The following is a 19,053-nucleotide window of genomic DNA, read 5'->3' as shown; positions in this document are numbered from 1 at the left end:
TATACAGCTTGGAGTAAGACAACATGCATGAAGAGGATGATGTGGACAAAATACTCATTTGCCTAATAATTCTGCACTCCCTGTATTAAATTATTATTATTTTTGCCAAGAAAAAGAGGGAAAAGTGCAACGACTTATTTGAATGTACACAAATAAATGGAAATAAAGTACACAAAGCAAAAACACAGTTTGTACTGTTTTAGTCTAACGAACAATATCTGACCCTGCTTTCAGAAACACAGACCCAAACCATGACAGCAGTGTGTTTACAGATGGCTGTAGACACTCACTGTTGTAGCTCTGTCCTAACCTCCTCTATACTTTCTGACAATGATTTGACCCAAAACAAAGTTCATTACTCTATAAAACTGGTTGCCACTGATTTTTAGGGGTTTTTTAGTGTGTAATTTGGCACATCTCAGCCTTTTCTCCCAGTTCCCCTTTCTTAAGAATGTCTTGTGACACTTTAGATCAGGGATGTCAAACTCTTGGAGCAGTGAAACTCACTGAAAGACGTTTAACTGCACTTTTCATCCCTAAGATGTCTTAGTTCTAGTATCAGTACATCTCAGTTTTTCTCCATAACAGCAAACGCTTACTCAAAAAAAAAAAAAAGTGACACAAAAAGTCATTTTAAAAGTTGCAGTAGTTCTGTCCAGCGATTTTAAAACAGAGAGATTTTGTTAAACCACACAAGTTTTTCCAGTTTACTACTACTGTTGACTCTTCATAAAACAACAAAACAAAACAAAAAAAACAGGAAGGTTTCTGTCATGTAATTTATTACGTTGGTGTAATTTAAATAGTCACGGGGGAGATCTTTATCAGTGGGAAAAACTGTGAAACTTGTTAAAGTACAGTTAAAGTCCAAAAGCTATGTCCTCCTTCACATTTTTCAGTGATGTATAGTGGGCCCCACTGTAGTCTCTAGCGGGCCAATTATGGTCCCTGGGCCTTATGTTTGACACCCCTCCCTTGGTCCCCCTGTTACAGCTGACTTACAAATTGATTAAGTGATGTTTTGTTTTTTCCTGTTTCTCCATTCAGTTTTTGTGTGTTCCTATAAACAAAATGTTAACGCCTTCATGCGCACTCAACTAACGCTCAATATCTCCCACGGCACCTGAAGGCAGCATCCCTTCCAAAGCTAGGATTTCAGTCTTGGCGCTTCCACGAGTCCGTCCTTAAAAATCCCCCTTTCTGCTGAAATGTGAACACACTGACGCATGTTTGCAGCACTGTGCATTCAGGACAGAGAGGGGGGGGGGCATACTGATTAACACTGCAGAAGGTCGCATGACTGTAAAGAAAATCAAGGGTCACAGTACCTCATAAAACCTTAGGGAACATAGTGATTTATATTCCTGCTACTGAGTCCCGATTAAGCTGATATAATTCGATAGATGGACCATTTCCACTCGCCATTTCTCCCCACTCTCGTCTGCCCTGTGCGTGCAGTCACCCCCCCAAAAAAAGGGAATGTAGCAGAGCTTACTTAGTGGGCATGATGTAGATTTGGATTCACACTGGATTTAATATTCCAATAAATATTGCAAAGGGGTCCCATTGTAGTCATTCTAGCGGCTCTAAAGGGCTTCTATATTTGTGCTGCACGCTTATGCAGTATGTATGTAGTTATGCAACATGCATCCAAAAGTAACCTTGCGCATGAGGTCAGAGAAGAAAACTGGATGCCTCACGCCCCCTGCTGTTTGAAATGCTCCACACAGCCGCATGTGCGTGTCAGAACCACGCTTGTCACAAAAATACCACCACACACTGTTTTAAGAAGCAACAAACTGGTTTTATGAACATGAATACTTGTAGTTACAAATACGCTCTTACATGAATCTCTTCTTTTATTTTTGGCAAAATAAGAGAATTAAACTTCATGTCAACCAAAGGGGAAAAAAAGCAGAATAAAGGTTTTGGTCCGGTACATGAAGCGATGAAGATCTTTATACACATTTAAGTTACTCTGACGTTGCTTTTACATTCAGTAGCTCCTTTTTAGCCCTCTAAGCGCATGCAGCCTGAGAGTGGAAAACGTAGCTCATCCTTTGCAAGGAAACCTGACAACAACAAAAACAAAACAAAAAAGAAAAGAAAGAAAAAACAGCAACAATGACGAATGCAAACACGCACCCGCGCTCACACCCCACAGAGACAAGCCCGTCTTATCTTCGGACACCGATTCACATGCATCAGGAGGCTGTTAAGGCTGTTAAAACCATCTGTGGATGCTCGTGATGCAGGGTCAGAGTCTCAGCTGGCTTCTCCGAGACTCAAAAGTTTTAAAGCCGGAGACAGCGCTGACGTACTTACTCACGGGCCGAGGGAATTTTTTTTATATCTCTCATTCCTTTTTTTTTTACACTTCTAAGCAGGAGATGAAAGCAAATAGCAGCAGCAACACATGTGTGTGTGTAATATAGGTGAGTGCGTCTCAGCAAAAAAGAAAAGTCGTAGAGGCGTCGTGACTCCCACAGAGCCCTGAGGTGGCGTCTATTGGCACACAAACACCTTTTGACGTACGTCACGTGGCACAAACACAGCAGGCCGACACTCTTGCACATACAGACAGGGATTTTGTGAACTGCATTCGCGCATTTTTGTTTGTTTTTCTGTTTTTCCTCTCCACAAACACGTAAACAAAGACAGATAGGGGAGGGAGGGCGGCGTGGATGCGCGACCCTCCCCTGAGGGGGGTGGGTGGGGGGTGAAAATACTCCAGAGGCATTGAAATGGCAGCAGCTCCTCCTTCAGTTCCCAGAGAGAGAGGGAAGGGGTGGGGAAACGGGGGGTCAGATGAAAGGATTTTTTGACGTCCCCCGACTGGGGTAAACATTCCCCTGCAAAGACAAGAGAGGCAGGGTGAGAACAGCAGCCCGGCTTACTTAGTATGCCATCGCAATTCACTGAAAACTGGCGAGAACTACCAATTAGCGCCCCCAGAGTGCACTTCGTGGAGGGATACTCACCGTGAAAGGGTTCACCGACATGGGCCGAGGGACTTTGGACTGAAAGTCAGACGTGGGGAAGGAGGCAAAACCTGCAAAACACACACACACACAGATATACATGATACAGGAAAATGGTGTGGCATGAAACCAGAAACCTGCAGCTCTAAACTGGGTGGGTCATTTTGGTATTCCTGGACTGCTGCTAGTGGACGCCACAGCGCGTCTCAGGAAAGACGAGCAGTCCCCGCTGCAGTGGGAGCTTTCCATTTGGGCCTCGTTTTAATAACCAACATATGGATCAAAGTATGGTTCCCCCCCCCCCAATTTTCACTTGAAGCCTTATATAGCACCAAATCACAACAACAATGCTTTATATTGTAAGGTCCTATATATAATAAGGACAGGTGTCAAACATCAAGCTGTAATTCGTAGATTTTGGCGTGGCCGCATCTGTGATCTGCACTGGTGTAAAGAGAAGCTTGTGCATGCATTTACTATGTTTTCAGCAGGTATGGTGATGTGTGAATGCACACACAGGCAGAGATATGGAAACAGAGTCATGTCTCTTCTAAACTCAATCTAAAAGTCCAGTTAAGTTTCATTTTTATGTGCTGTACGGTAAAGGTAGACACCACCATCCAAAATCTACAAAACTGTGAGATCGTCATGTTCAGGCCTGTGACGCAGGCCCACAGACACGTGGAAGAACGACAACACGGCTCGCTTTTACATCAGGACATGGTTCGTTGAATCTCTCGCGCTATCAGGAGATATCATGATCAAGCTGCTGTGAGTTGGCTGCGTGATACAACTGTGATCAGAAGGCATTATAACCTTCTTTTCTTTTTGAGGGCTGGTTGCACGTGAGGAGGAGATGTCTTAAAATAAATCACATCAATAATTGTAAATGTCTGGGTCTCTTTTCTCAGTGTGGCCCTTAACTTGATGCTCGCGCTTCAGGAGGTAATAAAGTAATATGGTTTGTATTCACATAAAAACCAACTACCACAGCACCTTATCTTCTTCTACCTGCCATCTCTGTCGTCCCTTGTTAAGCCCACCACCTGCTCATCCTCATCCATGTCATCTCCCAGTACACCCAGCGTCTCTTCGTTTCCTACCCAGCACGACTCTGAGCATCTGTAGCTCAGTTAACTGGGCAGACGAAGTGCTTAAATGGGCAGGGTGGCACCAGGAAGACCACCAAGGGTAAACCGAATATTAGAAGTCATAGATCAGGTGAAGGAGGAACTACAGGACGTCTCTGTGTGGTCTCTGCACTGTGGTCGACCTCACAACTATTACAGCTACTTAGAGTCTAACTGACTTTATAAAGAGGAAAGAGATTGTTTGGCATTTTGACATGACTTTTGATTAAGATAAGATAAGATAGATAGATAAGATTAAAAGTGTGATTTAAAATTTTTTTAATTATCAATCTCTGATGACTCAATGTGATTTGATGAGTATAAAAAAAAAACTTTTTACATTTTTTGGGGCCCAGGGGGACTAGTATGCAGTGCAGTAATGAAGTTAGGTCTTCCTAATTTGGAAAAAACATTTTATTTTCTACAACTTTAATGTCTCACCTTTTCATTTACACAACTGATGCATAAAAATAAGATATTTTGTTAAATGTCCTTTTAAATTATTAGAAGATATTAGTTTTTAGCAATATAAAACAGATAAGTAGCGAATCCTTAATAGAGCAACAAAATCCAACAAATACATGTTTTTGTTTTGTTTTTACTAAATAATGACCAGACTTTTCATTTTTGGTCTATTTTGAGTTATTAAAAGAAGATTATGTAAATAAAAATATTAATAATAATTAAAAACTTGACTTATAATCCAAGAAAACAAACAAACAAACAAAAAAAAACATCAAACAGGAGGACAAATAAGAGGCAACGAATCTCACCATTTGCTTCCTGATTGGTGGATGACTCATGAGGAAATGCATTCTGGGTAGCAGCCGCTGGGAAAGCACCGGACGGAGGAAAAACGGAGGTGGGCGAGGTGACAAACGCACTGGAGTCACCTGGAGAAGCGAAACACCCACACATGCGGCGAAATTAGACACAGATCATTAATCCATGCAGAACACATCTGTCAGCTGCTCTCAGACTGACAGTAAAAGACTGTTTCCCCGTGTCTGTACCTTACACAGAGAGCCTACAGGAAACATAAAGCAGTAATGAGCCCTGCGACCAGTCAAGAGTATAACTGCATACATGAATACATGATACTGTTGAATAATTGAGGTGGAGCCGATGGAAAGCCCAGAGCTGCGAGGGTCTAAAGCTGAAAGGAAACAAACGCCAGGTTGTTTATTTGCATCATGAAACATCACAGCATCGCTGAGCATTCGTTTATCCACGTTGTGGTTAATGCACCAGAGAAGCTTAACTGAGATTTCAGCTCCACGCTGAACCTTTCCTCTTACATATCTGCCTTTGGTGGGTGAAGTCAGTGACCCGAGTAAAAAGTAACGTTGCTAGCATGAAGCCTCAGTGGCTGTGAAAGCAGGTAGCTGTGAGCGAGCTTGTGTAATCAACCGTTTAGTGTGTACACAACATACACTTCAGTGTAGCAGCTCTACGCGTCGTTTTCACTGCCCTACAGGAAAAGAAATAAAGGCCCAGCTCACGCAGCTGATCTGGAGACTAAATGTTACCCGTTAACGGGCCGAGCAGAGGGAAAACACAGGAGCGTTTTTAACTTTTAAATAAGCACAAAAGGTACATTCAGACTCTGTAAGCAGGAACTAAATGCTTGAAATATGTAACCTATACACAGAGCAGAGGGATCAGTGTTTTATAACGGGCTGTGATTTCCTGTTTTTAAGTTTAGGCATTCACATGTCATTTAAGTCATGTAGAGTCAAGCTAAAAGACAAAAGTTTGAACACAAGTGTAGGTGCGCTGCCTCCTGACAAATCCATAGGACAGCCTGAGAGAGGAAATAAATATATCAGGAAAAATGTGATCGAGGAGAATATCTACAGTTCAAGATGAACACGTCTGCATGCCTAATTTGGCACGGTTGTTGACAGCAGACTGGTTGGCCTGAGTATTTCAGAAACTGCTGATCTACTGCGATCTTCACACACAACCATCTGTAGGGTTTACAGAGAATAGTCTGAAAAAGAGGAACTATCCAGTGAGCAGCCGTTCTCAGACTGCTACGAGCTAATAGGAAGGCAACAATAAGTCAAATTACCCAGTCGTTAAAAGGGAGGTATGCAGAAGAGCATCCACTCCAAACTTGAAGCAGATGAGCTACAGCTGCAGAAGACAACACCGCATGTCACTGATATCACAACAGAAGACACAATTCCCGTGGGCTCATTAAAATTAGATAACAGAAGATGAGAAAAAATGTTGCCTGGTCTGATGAGTATTGATAACCGCTGCAGATGGCAGAGATGGAGTCAGAATTTGGTATAAATAACATGAAAGCATGAATCAAGCATGCCTTGTATCAATGGCTCAGGCTGCTGGTGGTGTAATGGTGTGCGGGATGTTTTCTTGGCACACTTTTAGTGTTTTAGTACCAACTGAGCATCATTTAAATACCACAGCCAGCCTGATTGTTGTTGCTGACCATGTCCATCCCTTTATGACCACAGTGTACACATCTTCATATAACACATCATGTCACAAAGCTCAAACATTGGTTTCTTAAACATAGCGATGAGTTCACCGCACTCCAATGGCCTCCACATTCAACAGGTGGAACAAGAGATTCACATCATGGATGTGCTGTGCGATGTCATCGAAGAACAAAGAACTAAAGCGGCTCTGAAGGTAAAAAGGGTTTCAACCCTACATATATTTTTTCATGTGGTAATTATTTCTTTGCCTCCACCACAGCGGTGGTTATCTAACCAGCTCAAGCTGCTCTAACATCTTAAAAAGTTGCAGCAGGAAGTTTCAGAAAGAGTGAGCATGGGGCTTACCTCCTGAGGCGTTACTGAAGGGGTTACTGGGGGAGAGGGCGACGGGCTGCTGGGAAGCGGAGCTGGAGCTGGAGCTGAATGGGTTGGGGAAATCTGAGACACACGGGTTGGGGGGAGAGAGACAGGGAGATAATTCAGTGTTCTGCCCGGGGGTTAACGGGTTACATTCCTGCCTATTCAAGGCAACACTGCTCTGATTTTCACAGTCTAATCTGGAGTGCTGGACTGTTTTTGAAGAGGAGGGAACTGAATGTAAATAGTGCAGGTTAACAGCAGCAATCGATACAGTTCGCACTCGGCACCTACTTGCAAAACTTTGGGAGCTGGAGACGGTATCGACACCAGGGGAGCTGGGGAGAAGTAGAAGAAAAGAGGGGGGGGGGGGGAAGGAGGATCGATCAGAATTTGACCTTTAAACAGCTCCACAAGAAGAAAAGTTAAAAATCTGCCATGTTTAACAAAAGCTGATTTGACAAGGCTGCATTTTTTCCTCTACCTGGCAGGAGTTGAGCTGGATGAGAGCCTGCTGCCGAAGATGGCGCTGTACTGCGGTGGGCCGCCAGGTGGAGCTGCAAACAAGCATTTCCACAGGCATCACAACACAACCAAACACAACGTCAGGCCCAACATGAGCCCCGGTTTACGAGCTCGAGCAGTGCTATGATCTTGATATGTGAGCAAAAACCTTTAAAACAGTCCAAACTGCTGATCCCGTGCATGCAAGTCATCACAGAACAAAAGAATTACAAACGCCCTGAATAAAATATCATCTTCATGTTCAGCTTGATATGAATCAAAAGTGAGCCGAGGCAGAAAATCAATAACCTCCCTACTCTGCCAAGCAGGGGAGGCAGCGATGACGCTGGAAAGCAGCAGAGCTTAGCAGGCCTCTCACACGAATGCTGTGCATTAAAGCAGCCGGCTTAGTTATAACGCAAACACAGCTGATTCCAAAACCTATCAACAAGGTCCTTTGAATCACGCTGTGCACGATCTGGAGCAAACACAATGAGCATAATTCAGCTGCTAAAAGCCTTGGCATTTGGAGTAAGGATGTTATGCAACCAAGCTGAGCTGACCGCGACAATCTGCACACGCGAAGCCCTCAAATCAAACTATCTGTTACACAGTGCTGGAAGATGTGCTCGGGTCTTTATTGAAGCCAGAGTGCTACTGAAACAATGGGGAAAAAGTAATCAGGTCAAGCTGAAGCAAGGTTTAATTATTCTCTGTTCAGGCAGGGAGTTTAGTCCCTCCTCCTGATTAGTCAGAGAGGTTGTGAGAGGATTAATGAGACTGGAAAAAAAGAAAGTTCTTCAGTTTATAAAATTGGATTCGTTTTCTTGAGTTAATTTTTTTTTTAAATCTGTGTTTGACAGGACAGTGAAGATTTTTGAGTGGGGGGCCTGGAGGACCAGCACTTTTTGGTAAAACTCAATCCACAATCAAGTGGAGAGACCGAGTCGAAAATACGAAGCCGATGGTGCAGTTCCTCTAATGGCCACTCGAGGCTCCAAACCCGATTCAATCCATTAAAATCCCCAACTTTGGTACAGAAACCTTTTCAGTTTCTACGGCCAATCCCCCCCCCCCCACACACACACACTATTACACATGGTGGGAATTTTTGTTTTATCATACCCTGCCCACAAACAAATTAAGGTTACTCGTCATCAAGGGGTGAGGTCACTTTGAGTAAAACCTGGACGTAGGCTAGCCAACTACCTGTCTGCCAGTCTTTAGCTAATTATAGTCACAGTAACTCTCAAACATCTTTGTGGTTTTGGTCCCTTTAGAGCATTTATGATGCAAATACACCTTCCTGTGTAGTCAACTGCACTCACATCCCTTACAGGAAGTGTGTGCAACAGTTTCGGTGAGTCATATTCTAATATTTATTACTTGGTGTCACTTAAGACTAATTTGCACATCCTGTCTCCGTGTGTGAAACGCTTGCTAGTCTCATGTTAGAACTTAACACTCCAGCTTCCTGTCTCTGTATGGTCACCTGTGGTTGCAATAAAACAAGGCAAAGCTAAAGTTAAGATTTAAAAAAGAAAAAAAGAAAAAACAAGAACAGCTATCGTCGTCTTTTATATACAGTCTATGTGCACACCTTACACAAATACAAAAAGCTGTGAAATAAATGCAACTATGCAAAAGCCTCTGAACTACACTGATACAAAAAGTATTAAAGCTTCGACTGATAAAAACATCGTACCTGTGACCGATGTTGTTTCAGAGAAGACGCTGTCCAGCTGTGACACGGCAGCGTACCTATCCTGGGCACTGCCGCTGCTGACCGGCGGTGTCGTCTGACCTATGCCAACAGGCTGCTGTTGCTGAGGCTGCTGCTGCGGCTGGGACAGAGACTGAGGCAGAGGCTGTGGTTGGGGATGGTTCAGACCTCCAAAGTCCACGCTCAGAGACTTGGGGAAGGCCCTGAAGGGGCCCGTAGCCCCCGAGGCCGACACTGTCCGACCTGAAAGAGAGATCGCAGATTAGTATGTACTAACAAGTAGATGTTTAAAATGTGATTGTTCGAACCTGAAGCATCAAATTCAAATAACATACAATAATTCGCAAGTAACTCTCACATAACACAGCCCATTCACTACATATAGAAGAAAATTATCTCACGCCATGTAAAGATCCTCATGCTATGAGGTGTAGAAATAGCAGCATTAGCTTAGACTGTACTAAATAAAGCACACACACTCATCGTGTTTAGGGATTTAAAAAAAAAAAAAAAAAAAAAAAAAAAAAAAACACCACAGGAAAGCAGCAAGCCAGAAACTTCTTAGATGCAATTGTTAGAAGTTAACAAAGACAGGAAATGACGTTTAACATCAGTGTTTGTAGCAAAATATCAGAGTCTGGATCAGCCAGTTAGCTATGAGCATGGGATCAGAAGTTAAAATCCAACATGGTCTCCATGAAGACACAAACACCAGAGCAGAATGGACCTGATGCAGCTTATCTGCTGGTATCTGCATGTTTTTCCGTCTTTGAGAGCATACCTGAACTCCCTAGCATATTGTTGTGGGTGTTAAATGTGTATGGCGCGATTACAGCTGTGCCCTACATAGTTCTGAAGTGCTTCAACGCCAACGTGGTGCGAAATATCAGCGGCCCTCTGCTGACGGGGGCAGCAGCAGCAGCTCCGGCCTAAAAATAGCCCCACTTTAAACTTGTTCTTTTTCCTCTGAGGGAGGGAACAGTGTGTGTGTGTGTGTGTGTGTGTGTGTGTGTGTGTGTGTGTGTGTGTGTGTGTGTGTGTGTCCTTGACACTCCTAGGCTTCAGATCTGGACTTTGAAGTGGGAAACCTGAGTGATGAAGAAAAACATTGACCCCAATTGCAGTATGTGACACTGGCCAGCCACGACTCGCTGGCTAAATGAATACAGAGTGCTGCGTCGCCTCTCCCCTCAGGCCGCTCTGAAACAAACCCCAACTCACATGCATGTGATGCTCGCTAAGCACCGCCGCGCCCCGCAGATTGGCCATCTATTATAAATGATACAGCATTGGAAGAGCTTATTGATTTCAGCATTCACACGAGCGCACACGCACACACTCAAAAGCATCGGCCGGAGATGCATCTTACCTAAAGTGAAGTGGTTTTTGAACGAGCTACTGGCTACGTGGTTGGAGAAGAGAGGGAGAAGACAGAGGAGAAAAGAGGAGGGGAGATAAGGAGAAACAAGTGAGTGCCACTGGCGTCGCATGAATCTGCCACTCGCCGGCTCTGATGAGCGGAGAGCGACATCAGTGAGAATCAGCGAAAATATTCAATGATCTTTACACCGTGAACGATGCACTGCCAAATGTTCTTGCTAGAGGCGTCAGGAATAGAACAGAGAAAGCACAGTGTCTATTTTTTAACCAGGAATCTTTCCTAAGATCACATAAGAGGAGGAACTAGCTTCCCAAATACAACAAACACTGTGGCACTTTACTACACAGCTGGTAGGAGACACATTAGTAGTAAACTTGTGAAAGCCTTCATAAGTTTACTACTAACAGTGGCACAAAGCATCCAGTGGGCGGAGGGCACACCTGAAGGCCGTGGAAGGGCGGGGAATGAGGGACCGTGGTTCTGACCTCCCAGTGTTGACGACAAAGAGCCTGGTCGCTGTCTTTCTATCCCACACAGGGTGGGATCTTCGTAGGAAAGAAACAAAAGATGCATTAAAAACAATTTTAAAAGAAGAGATAAGCACATGACGATGCCACAAACAAATCTTCCTCTCACCTTTCAGAGGGGGGTCTCTAAAGCTTTGGGAGCGCGACGGCCGAGCCGTGAACGCGTCTGTCCGCATGTCGGCGGGAGAGATGGCGGGGGCTCGATCCCAAGACGGCAGCTGGGACTGAGACTGGAGGATGAGAGATCGAAGGAGACAGAAGAGAAGCAGATGGAGGGTAGAAAGAGAGACACAAAGCCAGAGGAAGTGAGTCTCTTTCATCCTTTCTCAATAATTCATAAGCAGAGGCTTTGAAGCCGAGGCTACCTGGCCCTCCGACTGTCCGAACCATCAGTCTTTGTCTCTGTGCCGCGGCGAATTCAGGTCATTTCTTCACTTTCTATCCTTTTTTCGATACCCTTTGAAAATCTCCTCTACTTTCCCTTCCTCTTTTTATTTATTTATTTAAAACCACACACGTATACCACCCTCGTCTTCTCACTTTCACTCCCCTCACTTTACCTCCACCCGTTTCACAGACAACTACCACACCTTTAGCCTCTTACCAGTGGTCTCGTGGCTCTGGCATTTGGAGGCATGTTATGGGATAGACCCTGGCTCGCTAAGGGACCATGAGAAGGGGGCATAGCCTGAACCCCTGGACTCCAAGGACCCTCCATATCTCTCCGGTTCTTACTTTTGGAAAAATGCCTGCGAAACACAAATGATGCAGTGTAACTAACCAGTCTCATTAGCAACACAATTAAAGCTTGACATCTGGTCATTCATTTGCTAAACAAGAAGATTGCGAGCATTCTCTAAGCTTGAAAATAAGCAGCTATTAGCCTTCAGCTAATTTTTCTGAGCAAATATCTCTTATTCAAACATGGAAAGCCTAACTTTAACACAACCCTAATTAGCTATTGTTTTCATTTTACTTTGTGTTCCCTTTTAACCTCTCAAAATGACTCTTTTTACAGTTACACTTTTAAATATGTTTATTGCACAAGCAGAACAGCCAAATGCTAGCAGCTCTGTAACACAATAAAAACTGAGCTAAATGCTAACGTCAGCATGCTATCATGCTCAAAATAATCATTCTAATTCATTTTCTTTTTATAGCCATTTGTATTTGTACATATGTACAATACTGAAAGGGTTTTTATTTTTACTCATATTACCCTTTAACAGCAGGAAGTACAGCACTCTGCTAATTAGCAAGTTTGCTACTTTAGTTTGAAATATTAGCATGCTAACATTTGCTGTTTTTAAGCTGCTCTATTTTAAACAGACTAACATATTTACTCAATAATGGTGCTAATTAAAAAATATTGTAAATAATAAACATTCTTACTGTAAAAGGTTTTATTTTGTTATTTTAAAGGCTTTTAACTATTAACATGCAAACTTGAACATTTGCTGGGCTTTTTTAAACCGAATTTTCTACATAAAAATTGATTTAAAATAAATAAATGAACTGAATAAAAATTAAGATGCTTTTCTCTGCTTCCATCAGTATATATTATAATTTGGTTATATGCAGGCGGAGGCCAAGCTCTCACCATTTTTTCTTCTCATATTTATCTTGAAGGAACTCTTTGAATTTCTGTGAGTCCTTCATGTCGGAGCAGCCGTCATTCTTTGGGTCAAACACGCACAGCCACGTCCTTCTGCCCACCTGAAGACACACATTTCCAAGAAGTCACATTAAAACCACGCTGCTTGGGACTGATCCATCAAAAACAAAAAGAGGGTTAGTGAGTTTCCGATTCCCTGAGTAGAAAATGAGAGCAATCCCTGGTTTTTGTTTGACATTTAATCTCAGAGAGTCTCTCAGATATACACACAGATTTTCTCATCAGTGACTCATCTCCGGTGCAAGAGTGCAGCAAATATTACTGGCAGCGAATCATGACTGACCGGATCACTCTTCAGAGGATGATGAGAAAGGAAAAGCTGGACGATGCACACCTATGCTTCTCTGCACATTACACTTGACTCACAGACCCCGGCCAACAACAAGCTAATAAAAACTGATAAGCACTTGTGCTGATAGCCTCAAACTCTTTACCACTTACTGGTATATGCTCAGCAGAGAGAGCTGCCTGAACCAGTGGCTCCTGAAGTGGATGCTGTGAGGGGGGGGGCTTATGCAATCCAATCACATTTCAGCACCAAAATGAGGTTTAATTAACTTGGTAATTAAGTTTTCAAACTACAGAAATAAACAATAATTACCATAATAATCTAAGTTGAAGTAATTGTAGCTCAACCAGCTGGACTGATTGGTATTATATTAATATGGAAGTTGGAAAATATATCAAAACTTCATTTTGATGACGTGAGGGTTTTATTTCTTTTTATATCGAATTTCTAGGTTTTTCTGGACCAAGACGAACCGATTTGAAGCCTTCATTTAAACTCTAGAAGATAATGTCAGGCTTTGTTAAATAATAAGTAATAAGAGATATCACTCAGTACTGACAAAAATAGCTAAGCTGCATAAAATGAATCCTAAAATAGCCTGCTGATCTGCACCACTGGTCAATTTTCCAGGTTTCTACAAAGAAAACAGAGCGATATCATTAATACTTCCAGTATTTCAATAAAATGCACTGCTGCTAATGATGCGCTATTCCCAGAATTGTTACACGAGAGTAGAAACATTTAAAAATTTAAAAGGATTTCAAGAGCTGGACAAGGTATTTGTCCAGCTCTTGAATCACAAAGTTAAAATCATAAAGTTATTAAAAAAAAAAAAAAGAATGTTTAGTTCCAACACACTCAGGTCAGATAAAGGGGGAAGTGCTTTTTATATGTTATTATAAAAAGGCTGTACAGGTACGGCCCACTTTTGGATCTAACTGTAGCCCAAACACTCAAATAAGTTCAACACTCTTGGCATAAACAAACACTGAGTAAACGGCAAGTTCACCTCTGTACCATCCTCTGCCTCAGCTCCAACTGTTATCAGTTACAATCCTGCAAACGGCCGCTTTTTAACGTAGCTGCGGGTCCCGACGGACGTGCAGAAAACAGCATTTTCTTATGACGCACCACGGATATGAAGCACTTTCCAGAAACATATAATTTCAAGTATTCTCATATTAATTGTTTAGTTTATTTAAAAAAAAAAAAAACATCACACAGAACGTTTGGTAAGAGTAGAGCTGGGCGATATGAGATTTTTTCATATCACGATATGTTTTTTTCATTTCAGGCGATAACGATATCTATCACGATATAAGCCAAATAACTATATTTGTAAGATTTAAATGTGCCGTTGCTCACAAGTAAAATGTGAAATAATCAGCAGCTTGTTTTTATTTAAATATTTATTTCCCATAATAAGTTCAACAGGGTAGATGTACTTAAGGAACATGAGACTTTTTCAGATAAATAAAGGCAAATATTGCAAACTACACAAAAGGCAGCCGCTAAAGCGTTTAAGTTTCAAAACAGAACAAACAAAAACAGACTAAATTGTCAATTCCACTTAGAAACAAAATATTAATTCTAAAAATAAATCTTTTTTACAGAAGAACAGACAAAACTAACTTTTGTCAGTATCAAATAAACTGAGAACTAAAAGGAAATTCTCAATCTCTCCTTGTTGTATAGCTGAGCTTTTCAAACAGTTTTAACAGTTACTTTAGTCTGACAACAGCCGAATGACGAATTAGCGCTTCCAGTCAGAGACTGAGGCTACGTCCACACGTACACGGGTATTTTTGAAAACGGAGATTTTCCGTTTTCGTTTTAAAAAATAATCCCGTCCACACATAAAGGGAGAAATGAAGGAAAACGCTGCTATGAACATGCCAAAGCAGCAGGTGGCGCTAGATTCCTAACCGTGCAGAAATGTTGGCCAATCAGAAGTCTAGAAGCCTCGGTGGGAAAAAGTAAACAAAGCTGGGGCATAGAAGCAGAACCGAGTCGTATGTGTGGAGGGACAGTAACTGTGTGTATATGTAAGCATTTAAACACTGCAGAGAGTAGAATTAACAGTAACAGTATTGTAGAAATTCATTTCACCGAAACAATAACGTGGCGCACAGTGTGACGCATGCACCAGTTTATTGTATTTCCAGACTTGCTTTCGGCACAATTTACAGTGCACGCTACTCTGTTTTTTGTCAGACTTGAAATAGCCGAAATACCTTCACACTACGGAACTTCTATGGCTCTTCCGTTCGACAATCTCTCCGGCGTTGGAACCATCATCTGTTTTCTCTTCGGTCACGCTCGGTAGATTTTTCTAGTCGGCACACTCATTTCCTCCATTACACGCTGGCTCCATTACCCAGGGCAGCTGTGGCTACAACCGTAGCTTGCCTCCACCAGTGTATGAATGTGAGAGTGAATGAATAGTGGCATTGTAAAGCGCTTTGGGTGCCTTGAAAAGCGCTATATAAATCCAATCTATTATTATTATTATTATTATTATTATTATTATTATTATTATTATTATTATTATTACCCACTGCCTGCTTCCCAAACAAACACACGTGCGGCTTGGCACTTGTGCTGTACTTAACAAGTCACGCGACGTGACGCTGCGGCTGTGATTGGTTCGGCTCTGCGCTACTTAGTTTGGATTGGCTGACCTTTTTTTTTAATTTTTTTTTTATTTTAAGAGGACAAGAGCGGCGAAGTCTATCGCGATAGCTTAATTTCTCTATCGAGTAAAAGTTATATCGCGATACATATCGTTATCGTTCTATCGCCCAGCTCTAGGTAAGAGACACGGTTGTTTTTCTTTGCATTTACATAAATATTTGGATGTTTTATTTGGCTGGGTCTCTGTTGTGAGAGGGTTCTGATGTCACCAAACCCTGCTAGTTAAATAAAGGTAAATAAAGGAAGAGATTTTGATAGGGTGCTTTTGTTTGACTTTTGGTTAAAATGGGGTCTGTTCAGAGTTTAAACCCTGGTTTTAAAAAAAAACACACACACACAGAAAGGAAATAGATCGTGGTTTTGTGGGACATAAAGTGCCCCATCCTTTTGTTTCTTGGCACAGTATGAGGTTGGCACTAGTATTCGCCCCCCCTCCTCCTCGTCCAAGAAAATAAAAAAAAAAGGCACTGCCACAAAGACTGGTTGGACTGGTAGTCTCAAGGGGCGTTTCACATTCCATATCAGAACCACAAACAGACAGTTTTAACCTTGAATTTGGACCAAAGAAGAGGAAAAAAAAGGAAATGGTAGCTGATGTCCTCGGACGACTCCGCAGTGTCAACAACAGGAAGAAATCACATTCAGCTGCACGTCTTTCTTTTTTTTTTCCTCGAAGTTTTCTAAAGTGAAGCAAACACGATGCATCGGGCCCCCAGCTGGGACTTCACTCACCTCATTGCCATGGTTTTGGAGGAATTCTACTTCCTGTTGGGAGAAAGTTGTCATGGAGATGGACTTGACTCTGTGGGGAGGGTTGAGGCCTCTCCTGGGACACAGAGGAGAGATGGATGAGTCAAATAAAGGAGAGAAATGGGAAGATTTGCAGTCAGCCCTCACCTCTAAAGACAGCACAAAGGGGATGGAGCAGGTGGGAAAGGAAATATATCTGACACGTGACCGTGAATCAAAGGACAGATTTGTTGTGGAGAAGACAACATACACACACACACACATACACGCACACAATCGTGACAGAGAGAGACACATGTCTTCCAGAAGCTCCTATTTTCTTCATGCTGGGGACATAAAGTGGGACACTGTTGTACATGTGCAAGATTGCGCAATGACGCACACTGAGTGCCGAAACCGTCTTCCTGAAGAGGAGTGCCCGGGACTAGGCTGAACATGCAAAACAAAGTGTGACAGCACACAGGCGCACACACACTCCCTCTCTCACTCACTCACTCACACACGCCCACATTGAAAAGGAGCCTAGAGAAAGAGAGAGAGAAGAGAGAGAGAGGTGGTGTCAAACCTGCACCATGACGAAATGAAACGTAACTCAGAGCTGGAAAATGACCAGCTAGCGGTCTGTCGGTTATCAAGCTGTTGGGAGACACGCACGAGAGAAAGAGAGGGAGAGAGACAGAGAGAGGTAGACACTGCGTAAATTAATGTGTGCACACATCCTCGGCTGTTGCATAGCACCAACAACCCCTGTTAACGTCAGGAGAGGGGAACCAAATGATACACATTTGTCCGTGGCTGGGTGGTGCACGGCGTAATCTAAGGCCTGGTACTTTTACTCTATCAGTATCTGGCTGCCCCTCACACTGATGCTAAATGTGCAGTAAATAAACCCGCCACACACCCCTCCCCACCCCCGGATGGGGCGGCGGGGTTTGCACTCACAGCATTCCGGAGCACGACGTGCAGACGAAGCTGCCCACGGTGATGTCGGTGTAAGTCACCCCGGGCTGGTTGCACTCGAAGCAGTGTTTGTTTACTCCAGACTGGGCCAGCTCCCGGACCTTGCGGGCGCAGATCTCTTGGTTGTCCCGGTGCTTACGGTTCGACATTTTTTTTTAAATTATTCTGGTCGCCGCCTGTCACGCAGGCTTCCCCCCCTCCCCGGTTAACACTCCGCGGTCCTCCTCCCGGATCCCCTCCGTTTACTCCAAGGAGCACCTCACGCCCGCATTATGGAAACGCTTTTATGCGGCTTCACCCCAAACGCAAGGCTGCACGGACTAAAGGCGCGTCAAGCCCTGAGCGACCCACCTGCAGCATAGCGGAAGCAGCTCGGGTTACCTTTCAAAATAAAAGCGATTGACAAGGGACTCTCGAGAGCGACTGTGACATTTTTACTTTTTGGTTGCCTGTTTCTTTAAAAAAAAATCGTTCCAGCATAACCACTTGGTTATCTCATCAACTGTTTTGTAGGTCAAGGTATTTTCCAGTTATTCTGTGGGTCACAGTGAATCAGCTGTATTACTCTTAGTCTGCCATAAAGACGCTGAGAAATAAAAATCATTAAAATGTCATAAGGATCGTGTGATATATTCAAAGTTTCCTTTCAAGCCTGATCTTACTTTTAAAGGTAACACCTGTTTATTGGTTTGGAAAATAGCAGCTGGGTCATTCCTTATGAAATCAGTCAAATATGAAAAAAGTGACTCAGAGCAGATCTTTCATATGCTATAAATGGTTTTACACACATGGTAATGTTTTCCTGAGAACCGGGGGGGAAAGTATGTTTCAGTTTATCTTATTTTGTCCGCTACAGAGAACCTAATGATAGGCTCGATCTCAGGAGGATATGACCTACTTTCTATGGTTTCTCCAGCGAATCAACAGAAAATAAAACATCCAGCATATCAATCATGGCTTCTGTTAGTGTACAGGGATTAAATTGGTACAGATTTACTATTGAGACTATGATATATCCCATATCATACTAATTCTGTCTCACTTGGAGATGGGTTAAAGTAGATTTGCAGTTTTTAACAGAGCTTAAAAGTGCCAAATGTTGACCCACCCCATGTATGAAGACCTGTAATTAGAGAACATTACAGAAAATCATGTGATGCATCAATATGATCATCTGTATTTACACCTTGGCAATGAACTATCCACATTGGCCTAAATGCTTTGTGTAGCTATGAGAAGGGCCTGGCAAAAAAATAGATAATTAAAGATTACTACAATTTCTACAACTTGGTGGCGACTGCAGTTTTGCCTTTTATTTAAGTTGGTTATATCTTATTTGTGTTTTATCAACTAATATACACATACATTTTTACTTTATTATAAATAGCCACTATAGAATAAAGCCCTCCAACAAAGAGTGTGCTCCTAGCACGCTTTCTTTTCAGGAGTCTCGTTTCGTGCTTTACTTTGAAAATCCTGCCGGATGTGACCCTGTTTATTCTGACTGGTTTGGCTCTTGGAGAGATGCTGAGGGGATCTCCTGTCAAAGACAAACAAGAACCTGTCGAGTCGCCAAGTTTACTTCGCACAAAACGGTTTTATTTCTCCTTCCGA

At 42.7% G+C, this 19,053-nt stretch overlaps 1 protein-coding gene across 2 annotated transcripts; it reads right to left on the bottom strand.

The window, feature by feature from the left end:
• Positions 1 to 1,782: 1,782 nt before the first annotated feature.
• agfg2 (ArfGAP with FG repeats 2) lies at positions 1,783 to 17,799 on the bottom strand. 2 transcript variants are annotated; one of them, XM_085399901.1, is made up of 14 exons: positions 17,422 to 17,798; positions 16,462 to 16,555; positions 12,672 to 12,787; positions 11,676 to 11,820; positions 11,181 to 11,301; positions 10,985 to 11,089; positions 10,533 to 10,565; positions 9,146 to 9,406; positions 7,421 to 7,493; positions 7,231 to 7,274; positions 6,925 to 7,017; positions 4,885 to 5,004; positions 2,982 to 3,052; positions 1,783 to 2,852 (listed from the first exon to the last, which is right to left on the bottom strand). In XM_085399901.1, the coding sequence occupies exons 1-14, from the start codon at positions 17,586 to 17,588 to the stop codon at positions 2,805 to 2,807; spliced, it is 1,491 nt and encodes a 496-aa protein (XP_085256027.1). In that variant the 5' UTR covers positions 17,589 to 17,798; the 3' UTR covers positions 1,783 to 2,804. The 2 variants fall into 2 exon arrangements, with proteins under 2 accessions (XP_085256027.1, XP_085256033.1); XM_085399907.1 differs by lacking the exon at positions 10,533 to 10,565 and having other exon boundaries at positions 17,422 to 17,799.
• Positions 17,800 to 19,053: the final 1,254 nt, after the last annotated feature.

This window comes from Rhamphochromis longiceps, linkage group LG3 (genome assembly GCF_057381845.1).
Source record: "Rhamphochromis longiceps isolate RC_006_pf linkage group LG3, R_longiceps_female_GT1.1, whole genome shotgun sequence".
NCBI lineage: Eukaryota > Metazoa > Chordata > Actinopteri > Cichliformes > Cichlidae > Rhamphochromis > Rhamphochromis longiceps.
This window is presented reverse-complemented; position numbering and strand designations above follow the sequence as displayed.